General features: G+C 52.9%; 1 protein-coding gene across 2 annotated transcripts in view; it reads left to right on the top strand.

Annotated features, from left to right (window-relative positions):
- The first annotated feature begins 8579 nt into the window (after positions 1-8579).
- Positions 8580-12565, top strand: part of ca10a (carbonic anhydrase Xa) — a 113694-nt gene continuing 109708 nt past the window's right edge. For both annotated transcript variants that reach the window (XM_069929899.1, XM_069929898.1), the window contains exon 1: positions 8580-8990. In XM_069929899.1, the coding sequence (XP_069786000.1) occupies positions 8930-8990 (61 nt within the window). In that variant the 5' untranslated portion in view covers positions 8580-8929. The remainder of the gene's footprint in view (positions 8991-12565) is intronic.

Raw genomic sequence — 12565 nt, 5'->3', positions numbered from 1 at the left:
TTGACCCTATTGCATATTTTTGTTCAGGAAATAAAAGCGCGGTGGTGAGCCATTCAGAGTCAGATTGACTTGGATGGTCAGTGTGAGCAATTCCTTTGGTCGTTCAGCAATCTCACTGCCCGAGGGAAGAAGATGTTCCTCAGCCTGGTGGTACTGGCTCTGATACTCGTGTACCTCTTCCCTGATGGGAGCAGCTAAAAGATGCTGTGTGCAGAGTGGAAGGAGTCCTCAATGATATTGCGTGCCCTCTTCAGACAATAATCCTGATAGATCACATTGATGTGGGGGGGGGGGGGGGTGTGGAAGGAGATTCCAGTGATCTTCTCTGCCACTCTTATGGTCCTGTGGATTGACCTCCAATCCATTGCTCTGCAGCAACCATACCACACTGTAATGCAGCCGATGATGCTCTCAATAGAGCTCCTATAGAGGTTGACCGGTAGCCTTGCCCACATCAGTCTTCTCAGGAAGTCCAGTCACAGTTGTGCTTTCCTGACAAGTGAGGAGATGTTCAGAGTCCATAATAGATCACTAGTTAAGTGAACTCCAAGGAACTTGGAGCTCTCTTTACTACAGAATTGTTGATGTGTAGTGGAGGGTGGACTTCCTGGACCTCCTTAAGTCCACGATCATCTCCTTCACAATGAGACTCAGGTTATTACTCTCACGCCACTTCATGAGATTTATCACCTCTTCTCTGCAGTGCAACTCATCATTGTTGCTGATGAGGCCAACTACTGTTGTGTCATCTGCAAACTTGATGACTTTTTTGGAATTCTGTTGCATCTGTCGATGCAGTCATGGGTCCGCAAGGTGAACAGGAACGGGCCGAGCACACAGCCTTAGGTCACAGTGAAGGAGCTCCTACAGTGCTATTGGGAAGGGAGGCCCAGGATTTAGACCAATGCCGATAAAGGACCTTAAATCAGGGGAAAGTGTGTGCCTTGGAGGGAGCCTGCAGGTGGTGATCATTCTTGGCCGATTGTTCCTTCACCCAACATGTCCCATGCCAACCAAATTCCCACTTACATGTGCTCCATCCACATTTGCTCTCCACCTATCCGTACACCTGACTGAGTGTCTTTCAAAGGTTGTAACTGTCCCTGCCTCCAGCACCAAGTTACATACAACTAATCCCTCGACTCCCTTTTAAATCTTTCCCCACTCATCTTAAACCTGTGTCCTTGAGTTTTTGATTCCACCTGCCTGTTTCTTGCTTACACCTTGAAGAAGGGTTCAGGCCCCAAGCATCAGTAATATATCTTTACCTCTTATGGATGCTGCGAGACTGGCTGAGTTCCTCAAGCATTTAGTAAAATACAAAAGTCTGCAGATAATGTGGTAGGTGTAAAAACACAATGCTGGAGAAACTCAGCTGATCAAACAGGTACTTTATATAGCAAATATAAAAATACATAACAGGCAACTGCTAACATTTTGCTCATACCTTAATGAAAGGTTCAAGACCAAATGTTGGTTATGTATTTTTATCTTTATAGAGTACACTGCTTGACCAGTTGAGTTTCTCCAGCCTTTCTGTGCTTTTACTAAAATCACAGCATTTTCAGATTTTCGTGTTTCACTTTACACAGAAAATGCTAGAAATAGGGTCAGATAGCGAGCGGACGATGGATTTCATGTATCAAGTTGAAGCCCCTGGATCAGAACGTGTTGAGAGGGCACGGAGATTCAGGACATGTTCTCAGGCTACTTCAGATCTATGTATATCCTGGGTGGTGGAGGGCGGGCACGAAAGTATTGCATTCCCTCAGCACCCACTTGATTGTCGCCCCAAATTGTTAAGTCTCTGAAGCATGGCTTGGACCAGAGACAAGATTGGGGCAGTAGATATGCACCCCAGGCCACTGGGGATGGTCTGAAGATATCATCAGTATATGGGGCAAGTCCCAAGGGACACTTCAACTGTCTCAAACAAGCAAAATGAAAAAAGCATTAGTTAATTAACTAATAATTAATTAGCAAGACATTGGCCCCAAATGAAATCAAACATACCCATCAGCTCCCCTTTCTGCTCATTAAGGGGCAATTCATTGAATCTGCCAACCTGCATGTTTGCTGGAATTTTTAAATTAATTAAGCGTAATGAAATTGAATAAAAACAGACCTCCAAAGTTGATGAAAAATACTGCAATCCTGCAGAGTAAAATAAATGGATCTTTTCACATCCTATCACCTCAGAGGGGGTGATGGGTGCAGAAGGATGCCATTCAATCCTTTGAGTCTGTTCCACCTTCAGTATGATCTTGGCTCCCTTTTTCAGATCTTTCCTTGTATCTCTTCATCCTTCCAACCCAAAGAACAATTCCTTCTTCAATATATTTAATGATTTATCAGGCAGCCAATTCCGCAGGTTCCCGTTCACCACCCTCTGCAAGAAGAAATTTCTCCTCCTCTTTTGGGAAGGGAATTGATTTGATACATTTGAAGGGCTGTGGGAATATAGGGCTGAGTTGCCAGAGTCGATGAGATCCTTCAATGTTGCAGTTATTGCTCCACTGACCCCGGCTCAATCCAGGGCAATGCTGCTGTTGTGTTTGTGTGGGCACTGCAGATCCTCCCCCGGGTGCTCTACCCTCACATCCCAAAGATGTGCAGGTTGGCAGATTCAATGAATTGCCCCTTAATGAGCAGAAAGGGGAGCTGATGGGTATGTTTGAGGGAGGATGTTGAAGGGGTATGGGGAAATGGGAACAAGTGAGCTAGGGCTATTCTCTTTGGAGTGATGATCAGACTTAATAGGGGTACATGAGATTGAGATTATCTTAGATAGGGTGCACGGCCAGTGCCTTTGTTCCAAGGCAAATTTGCCACTACCAGAGTAAATCTGTTTAAGATGAATGGAAGAACTTTTAGGAGCGACATCAGAGGTAAGTAGGTGGGTGCTTGGAATGTATTGATAGGGGTAGTGTTGGAGGCTGGTACAAGAGGGACACTCAAAAGACTCTTAGATAGCCACGTGGATGTAAGTAAAATAGAAAGTTATATGTGTGAGGGAGGGAAGGGTTAAATTGTTGTGGAGTAGGTTTGCAAAGGTCAGCACAGCATTATGGGCTGAAGGGCCTAACTGTTCTGTAATAGAAATCTACAGCATGATGCAGGCCCTTCGGCCCTGTGTTGTGATAATCTACTGTAACAGCTGTCTGAATTTCCTTGTTCCATAACTCAAATCAGAGCAGGAATGAGCATCTTTGTCCTGTGGGGATCTCCAAAGCTGAATGGCCTGACTTTGGGTTGTAATTGCTAATTAATTCTCATTTTACCAACAAACCTCACATGCCACTTCTGAAATCATATTCTGTCCCCGTACTATTTCAAAGAAGATTGTTAAAGTTGTCAGCTGCAATAGGTTTTATGCAAATTAATGCTGGCAATCTCTCATTTTAAAAAAAGAGCATCCACTTCCAATCACTTTTTAGACACAGTGCCAATGCATTGTGTGGAAAGAGTAAATGCAGGAGCAATACTGTGCATATTGAAAACTCTGGAGTAACAATAATCTGAATGAAGCACCGTCAACCACTGGCTCCGATTCCATCTGCACAGATGCTGCCTGTCCTGTTGGTTGTTCCAACAGCCTCCGCTTTTGTTTCAGCCAAAGTTCAATGTTCAGATTTATTGTCGGAGTACATACGTCATCACATTCAAACCTGAGATTCTTTTATCCCTGCGGGGCAGGCAGAATTTCTATTTATCCATAGCGCAGAAACAATGTACTCAAGAAAAAAAATACATGTACAAAAGTGAGAAATGTAAACAAACTGTGCAATACAGAAAAAAATCTTCAGTAATAAATAAAGAGCAGAGTCCTTAAATGAGTCCCTGATTGAGTTTGTTGTTGAGAAGTCTGATGGTGGAGGGGTAGCAGCTGTTCCTGAACCTGGTGGTGTAGTCTTGTGGTACCTATACCTCCTTCTTGCTGGCTGCAGCGATAATAGAGCATGTCCTGGATGGTGTAGATCCTTGATGATTGCTGCTTTTCTCTGATGGGAGCATGCCATATATATTTTCTTTACAGTGGGGAGAGTTTTGTCTGTGATGTTTTGGACTGTGTCCACTACCTTTTGCAGGGCTTTCCACTCAGAGGTATTGGTGTCCCCATATCAGACTGTGATGCAGCCAAACAGCACACTTTCCACTACACATCTGTAGAAGTTTGCCACAGTTTTCAATGTCAAAGCGAACCTGAGGAAGTCGAGGTGCTTTCTTCATGATGACATGAGGGTGTTGGGTCCAGGAAAGGGCCTCCGAGATAGTGACTTCCAGGAATTTAAATTTGCTCATCCTCTCTACCTCTGATCCCCCAATAATCACTGGACCATACACCTCTGGTTTTCCCTTCCTAGTCTGAAGTATATCCCCTTCAGTCTGAAGCATATGTAGCATGGAATGTATGTGTAGAGTCAAGGAGAGAGGGGCAGGAAGGAACAGAGGGGAAGGGGAGTGTTAGTTGGAAAGTCAGAGAGATTCAATGATCAAAGGCTGGTCATTTGCATTTACCCTGTTGCAGCTCTCACTTTCCCCAGGTCTGATGAGGTTTAATTACCCAAAGTGTTGATTCTGTTTCTCTCTCCACAGATGCTGAGTGGCCTAATGTGTGTTTACAGCCTTTCCCAATATCATGAAGCACTCACTTCAGCTGAGTAGGTTTACTCTAGCTTGTTTCCCAGTCATTTGTCATTAGGCCCTTTATCAGAAAATTTGAACCTCTTGCCCATGACCCTATCCCAGCTCCCACAATTTTATTCAGACGTCTGTCTGATTTTTGCTCATATCTTGATGAAGGGGTTCAAACCTGAAACTTTGGTTATGTATCTTTATCTTTGTTACATATAGAACACTGCATGTCTTGCTGAGTTTCTCCAGCATTTTTTGAGTTAACTACAATCACAGATTTTATTATTTAACTCTTTACTTCTAGCCCACTTTTATTTCAGATTTTGGATTTGACAGCTTTTGACTAAGGTGGCCGAAGATTAATAGTTGAGGGGCATTCAGATTTCTCCTTACTCCGTACAGCAAAATGACCAGATAGGAGAAGCCTAATGTAAGAGAGCTTCCGAGGAACAATGGTATGCCCTTTTTAAAATCAAAACCTCTGACTTCCATTGAATCATAGTACACCACAGCACAGAAACGCGCCATTTGGTCCTTCTAGACTGTGCTGAACTATTATTCTGCCTAGCCCCCCTGGCCTGCACCAATATCACTCCATACAACTCCTCTCAATCTACCTGTCCCAATTCTTCTTAGATGTCAGAATAGAGCCCGCATTCACCAATTCACCTGGCAGCTCGTTTCATACTCCCGCCACTCTCTGCCTGAAAAAGTTCCCTTTAAACTTTCCTCCTATGCAGTAGTTGATTTGGGGACATGCCTCCTTCCTCACCACCTTTCAAGGCCACAAACAGTCCTTCCAAGTGAAGCAACACTTCATTTGTGAATCTGCAGGGGTCACCTACTGCATCCGGTGCTCCTGTTGTGTTCTCAGAGAGACTGGATGCAGATTGGGAGATCGCTTTGTTCAACACCGTGGCTCTGTCTGCCACAATAGTGTAGATCCCCCAGTGGCTGCCCATTTCAATTCTCCATCCCATAGCCTTGCCTGTCGTGTCTGTCCACGGTCTCATACACTGCCAGACTGAGATCACCCGTAAATTGGACGAACAACCTCATCTTCACACAGGCATTAATATCGACTTCTCTGGCTTTTGTAAATCCTCCACCTTTCCCTATCTCTGTCTCTCCGTTCTATCTCCTTTCGCACAAACGTGATAAATTCTTACCTCCTCCCTTATCATGTCCAATTAACATCTTTTGTTGATCTGGATTCCTCCACCATTGTTTGAATTCTGAGCTTATTCCTTGAAGAAAGGCTCAGGTCCGAAACGTCAGCAATATATCATTGACTCCTATAGACACGGAAAAGACCGGCTGAGTTCCTCCAGCATTTTGGTGTGTTGTAACTAGGATGAGGCTCATTCAGGAGTCTGATTACAGTGGGAAACTGTCTTTGAATCTAGTTGTGCTTGACCCCACATTTGTAATTTTTTTTCCTGACAGGAGAGGGATTTTGGGGATAATGGGGTTGCCACAATCTGCAATGATGGAGTAAACTGGGATATTCCAGAGTTTGGAAGAATGAGAGGGGGTCTGGTCAGAACTTGCAAACTCCCGATGGGTGTGATGTAAGGCCAGAGCCACGGAGTAAAGGGCTGGCTACTCAGGATTGAAAAGAAGAAACATTTCTTCACAAAGAGGGTGGAGAACTGCGAGAATTCTCTCCCCTGGGCATCTCAAAACAGAGATCAGTGGATTTCAGGAAATCAATGACACAGGGATAAGTGCAGGAAAGTGTCTTTGAGTAAGAAGATCAGCCTAGACCCAACTGTCTCCTTCTGCTCCTGTTGTTATGTTATTAGGATGGGGTTTGGTGTGAGTTCAATGTGTGGGATGTTGTCAGGTTGTGCAAGTGTGTGTGTGGCCTGTGTCCTGAATTTGAAGTGATTGGGTGTGAGAGGTTGAGTGGGAGATACAAAGTTATGGATGTGGGTAGGTGAGTGTATGTAAGCACAGGTGTGTTCAGGTATGGATGGGTGAGTGTGAATGTGAGCTGGTGTGTGTGAGAGTTAGTGTAAAGGTTCAGATTTGGACAGAACAGGTCTGGGCTTCCTAGAGCTGATGATAGCTTTTCATTCCTCCCTCCATAACTGTACTCTATCCCTACTCCTCCCTCCCACCCTCCTCATCCACCTCTCTCTCCTTCCTATCCCCCTTGCATCTCCCCTTCTGAATGAGCTCCTACCTTCACCATCTCCTCTCTTCCGTTTTCTTCCTCTCCATCCTGCCCTTCCTCTTTTCTCTTCCTTCCCACATCTTTCTGTGTATCTCGCTTCACACTCCCCTCTCTCCCAATCCCCTTCTCCATATCACCTCTCCCCATCTATCTTTCCCTTCACTCCATCCCCCCTCCTTCCCTTCTCTCCATTCCCCTTCCCTCATTCCATCCATCCCCCTCTCCTCCCCTTTCTCCATCCCACCACTTCCATATGTCTCTCCCCATCCTTCCCTCCCACCTATCTCCTCCCTCTCCCCATCCCTCCCTCCTTCTCCTCCCTCCCTCCCCTCTCTCTCTCTCCATCCCTCTTTCCCTCCTTCACCCCCAGGCCAGATTAAGGCCAACTAATGCCAAACAATGAGTCTCCCTTCCATTGTCTAATTGACATTAAGACTCAATAAGTGCTGAATATGAAATTATAGATTAAAAATTCAGTTTTCTTCCAGGGCAGACCCTACACCATATTAAATATAACCTGTATATAGATTTTTGTTTCATTTATTATGGGGACTCCCTTTTTATGGGGCCCAAGTTCAGCTGTTTCAGTTTCTGTGCTGTGTAATTGCTCAGGAAAAGGTGTAAGGTTCTCCTTCTGTCTGATAGCCCACCCTTGGGCAAGGTGTAGTACCTGTTTAGCATCCCAATCAGGGTCATGTGAAGCCTTGGATTATAGATGGTGGATGGCTTTTACAACCAGATTCTTCAAATTGGAATTCTTGGTTGTAAAATTAAAAACGCTGGGCAGATCAATGGCCAAGGTTTGCCGTCCAGTATGGACACTGGAACTGAAGAGGCCAACAGGAAACCACTTCAGTATTTTTCCCTTGTATAATCATGAACTCAACATTGACTACAGTCTCAGCTCAAGGATGGAGCCTTCGCCAAAGGAGAACAGGAGAGGCAACAACTACATTTCAAAGGGTCAGAGATCGTGACAGATGGAGAGACACGATCGTCCACGCCGAATGGCAAGCTTCCTGAATGAATTGGGTTCAGCTGCACCATGAAAAATAAGGCTCCTTCTCTCCCATCCACCCACCTCCCACCTTTTCTCCTCTATGTTTTTGTTACCCTTCGTATTCCCCTTCTCCTCCCATCTCACCCCCTAAATTTCCTTAATTCTCTCCCCTTGCCCCTCTCACCTTTACCTTTCGTTCTCATCTCCCCTCCTTCTCGCTCTCCCTCCCCTCTCACATTCTCTCCCTCTACCATTTGTCCTCCTCACTCTCTCTCCCTCTGCCTCCTTCCCTCCCCTCTCTATCTTCCCTCTCTCCTCTTTACCACCCCCTTCAATTTCCCCTTCCCCTCTCAAATTCTCTCCCTCCACCTTTCATCCTCACCTTCCCGACATCTCCTTTCATCCCCTCTCCCCTCCCCATCTGCCCTCTCGCTTTTACCACCCCTTCCCTCTCTCCTCACTCCCCTCTATCTCCCTTCTCTCCCTCCGTCTCCATCCCCTCTCACCCTTCCCCTCTCACCCTTCCCTCCATCCCCTCGCACATTCTCACCCTCCGCCCTTCCTCCTCTCTCTTCCTCCATCTCCTTCACTCCCCTCACCTTTACCACCCCCTTCCCTTCATCTCCCTCTCACATTCTCCCTCCTCACCTTTCCCACCCCCCCCCCCCGTCTTGCCTCTCTTTTCCGCCCTCTCTCACCTTTTACCAACCCCCCCCCCCCCTTCCCTCCCTCCTCTCAATCCCTCCCCCAGCCCTCCCTCTGCAGGATCCGCGTGCAGTCGGGACGGGCGGGCGGACGGACGGACGGAGTCCGGAAGCCGGCGCTGCTCCAGCGGCGGGAAGGGTGGCCGGTGCGGTCGGGGAGGCGGCAAAAGTTCGTGGGCAGATGCAGAGGGGCACCGGGCTGCGGCGGTGCCCCGACCAGAGGGCGGCTCCGGTGCCCGCGGCGCCGCTGCGATGCTGGCCAGTCCCCCCGCGCTCGGGTGCTGATTCCGGCGCCCGCCTGAAGCAGCCGGCGCTCTGAGCACGGCGCCGCCGCCCGGGATGTATTCGGATTAAACCGTGCGAGCTCTCGGAGACAGGACAGGGTCTCGGCGCGGAGCCAGCCCACGGAGCATGGAGATCGTTTGGGAATTACTGTTCATGCTTCACGCCAACCTGCTTCTCTCCATCTCAGGTAGGAGCTCGGCGCTGGGCTTCGGCGCAAACTTCGGCGGGGTACCCGCTCTTCGCCGGAGACGCGCTTCCTTTCTGGGGTGAGGTGAAGGGGGGAGGGGGAAGGGGAGCCGTCTGTTCACGCGAGGACAGCCCGAGGGGTTGGGGAAGACTTGTCTGGGCCGGGATGGAGAGAGGAGTCTCCGTTCCGTACTTTGCGGCAGCGTCCTGGGCTCAGGAGAGGGGGTAGAGACCTGCTCTGCTCATCCTCTACGTCCTCGTCCGCCCGCCTCTCCCTTCCTCCCTCCCGTCTTCTATCTCCCTTTCCCCTCTCCCCTCCCTCCTTCCCCTCTCCCCTCCCTCCTTCCCCTCTCCCCTCCCTCCTTCCCCTCTCCCCTCCCTCCTTCCCCTCTCCCCTCCCTCCTTCCCCTTCCCCTCCCTCCTTCCCCTTCCCCTCCCTCCTTCCCCTCCCCCTCCCCCTCCCCCTTCCCCCCTCCCCTCCCTCCTTCCCCCCTCCCCTCCCTCCTTCCCCCCTCCCCTCCCTCCTTCCCCCTCCCCTCCCTCCTTCCCCCTCCCCTCCCTCCTTCCCCCTCCCCTCCCTCCTTCCCCCTCCCCTCCCTCCTTCCCCCTCCCCTCCCTCCTTCCCCCTCCCCTCCCTCCTTCCCCCTCCCCTCCCTCCTTCCTCCCTCCCCTCCCTCCATCCTCCCTCCTTCCCCCTCCCCTCCCTCCATCCTCCCTCCTTCCCCCTCCCCTCCCTCCATCCTCCCTCCTTCCCCCTCCCTCCCCTCCCCCTCCCTTCTCCCTCCCTCCTTCCCCTCCTCTCCCTACTTCCTTCCCCTCCCTCCTTCCCCTCCTCTCCCTACTTCCTTCCCCTCCCTCCTTCCCCTCCTCTCCCTACTTCCTTCCCCTCCCTCCCCCCTCCCTCCTCCCCCCTCCCTCCTCCCCCCTCCCTCCTCCCCCTCCCTCCTCCCCCCTCCCTCCTCCCCCTCCCTCCTCCCCCCTCCCTCCTCCCCCCTCCCTCCTCCCCCCTCCCTCCTCCCCCCTCCCTCCTCCCCCCTCCCTCCTACCTCCTACCCCCTCCCTCCTACCCCCTCCCTCCTACCCCCTCCCTCCTACCCCCTCCCTCCTACCCCCTCCCTCCTACCCCCTCCCTCCTACCCCCTCCCTCCTACCCCCTCCCTCCTACCCCCTTATTTTCTCTCCCTTCCTACTCTCCTCCCCTCCTTTTTCTCCTCCCCTCCTCTGCTTCCCCCCTCCTCTGCTTCCCCCCCCTCCTCTGCTTCCCCCCCCTCCTCTGCTTCCCCCCCCTCCTCTGCTTCCCCCCCCTCCTCTGCTTCCCCCCCCTCTGCTTCCCCCCCCTCTGCTTCCCCCCCCCTCTGCTTCCCCCCCCTCCTCTGCTTCCCCCCCCTCCTCTGCTTCCCCCCCCTCCTCTGCTTCCCCCTCCTCCTCTGCTTCCCCCCCCCTCTGCTTCCCCCCCCTCCTCTGCTTCCCCCCTCCTCTGCTTCCCCCCTCCTCTGCTTCCCCCCTCCTCTGCTTCCCCCTCCCCTCTATTCTCCCTTCCCCCTCCTCCCCACCACCACCACCACTCGCCCCCTCCCTTTTTCCCCCTCCCCCCTCCTCACCATCCCTTCCTCCCCTCCCTCTCTCCCTTCCCCTCCTCCTCCTCCTCCCCTTCTTTTCTCCCCTCCCCTTTTCTCCCCTCACCCTCCTTCTTTTCTCCTCCCCTTCCCCCTCTCCTTCTTTTCTCCTCTCCCCTCCTTCTTTTCTCCTCCACTTCCCCCTTCCCCTCTCCTTTTCTCAAACTCCATCTCTCCCCTCCTCCTCCTTCTCCCCTCCCCCTGCTTCTCCCCTCCCCCTGCTTCTCCCCTCCCCCTGCTTCTCCCCTCCCCCTGCTTCTCCCCTCCCCCTGCTTCTCCCCTCCCCCTGCTTCTCCCCTCCCCCTGCTTCTCCCCTCCCCCTGCTTCTCCCCTCCCCCTGCTTCTCCCCTCCCCCTGCTTCTCCCCTCCCCCTGCTTCTCCCCTCCCCCTGCTTCTCCCCTCCCCCTGCTTCTCCCCTCCCCCTGCTTCTCCCCTCCCCCTGCTTCTCCCCTCCCTCTCCTTTTCTCAAACTCCTTCCCTCCCCTTCTCTCCCTCCTCCTCCCCTTCTCTCCCTCCTCCTCCCCTTCTCTCCCTCCTCCTCCTTTTATCCTCCTCCCCTTCCTTTTCTCCCTTCCCCTCCTCTTCTCCCCTCCTCTTCTCCCCTCCTCTTCTCCCCTCCTCTTCTCCCCTCCTCTTCTCCCCTCCTCTTCTCCCCTCCTCTTCTCCCCTCCTCTTCTCCCCTCCTCTTCTCCCCTCCTCTTCTCCCCTCCTCTTCTCCCCTCCTCTTCTCCCCTCCTCTTCTCCCCTCCTCTTCTCCCCTCCTCTTCTCCCCTCCTCTTCTCCCCTCCTCTTCTCCCCTCCTCTTCTCCCCTCCTCCTCTTCTCCCCTCCTCCTCTTCTCCCCTCCTCCTCTTCTCCCCTCCTCCTCTTCTCCCCTCCTCCTCTTCTCCCCTCCTCCGCTTCCCCCCCCTCCTCCGCTTCCCCCCTCCTCCGCTTCCCCCCCCTCCTCCGCTTCCCCCCCCTCCTCCGCTTCCCCCCCCTCCTCCGCTTCCCCCCCCTCCTCCGCTTCCCCCCCCTCCTCCGCTTCCCCCCCCTCCTCCGCTTCCCCCCCCTCCTCCGCTTCCCCCCCCTCCTCCGCTTCCCCCCCCCTCCTCCGCTTCCCCCCCCTCCTCCGCTTCCCCCCCTCCTCCGCTTCCCCCCCCTCCTCCGCTTCCCCCCCCTCCTCCGCTTCCCCCCCCTCCTCCGCTTCCCCCCCCTCCTCCGCTTCCCCCCCCTCCTCCGCTTCCCCCCCCTCCTCCGCTTCCCCCCCCTCCTCCGCTTCCCCCCCCTCCTCCGCTTCCCCCCCCTCCTCCGCTTCCCCCCCCTCCTCCGCTTCCCCCCCCTCCTCCGCTTCCCCCCCCTCCTCTGCTTCCCCCCCTCCTCTGCTTCCCCCTCCTCCTCTGCTTCCCCCCTCCTCTGCTTCCCCCCCTCCTCTGCTTCCCCCCTCCTCTGCTTCCCCCTCCTCTGCTTCCCCCCTCCCCTCTATTCTCCCTTCCCCCTCCTCCCCACCACCACCACCACTCGCCCCCTCCCTTTTTCCCCCTCCCCCCTCCTCACCATCCCTTCCTCCCCTCCCTCTCTCCCTTCCCCTCCTCCTCCTCCTCCCCTTCTTTTCTCCCCTCCCCTTTTCTCCCCTCCCCCTCCTCCCTTTTCTTCTCCCCCTCCTCCCCCTTTTCTTCTCCCCCTCCTCCCCCTTTTCTTCTCCCCCTCCTCCCCCTTTTCTTCTCCCCCTCCTCCCCCTTTTCTTCTCCCCCTCCTCCCCCTTTTCTTCTCCCCCTCCTCCCCCTTTTCTTCTCCCCCTCCTCCCCCTTTTCTTCTCCCCCTCCTCCCCTTTTCTTCTCCCCCTCCTCCCCTTTTCTTCTCCCCCTCCTCCCCCTTTTCTTCTCCCCCTCCTCCCCTTTTCTTCTCCCCTCCTCCCCCTTTTCTTCTCCCCCTCCTCCCCCTTTTCTTCTCCCCCTCCTCCCCCTTTTCTTCTCCCCCTC

Source organism: Narcine bancroftii, chromosome 3 (genome assembly GCF_036971445.1).
Source record: "Narcine bancroftii isolate sNarBan1 chromosome 3, sNarBan1.hap1, whole genome shotgun sequence".
In the NCBI taxonomy this organism is placed as follows: Eukaryota; Metazoa; Chordata; class Chondrichthyes; order Torpediniformes; family Narcinidae; genus Narcine; species Narcine bancroftii.
Note: the sequence above shows the minus strand (reverse complement) of the source record. Positions and strands in the feature narration are given on the sequence as shown.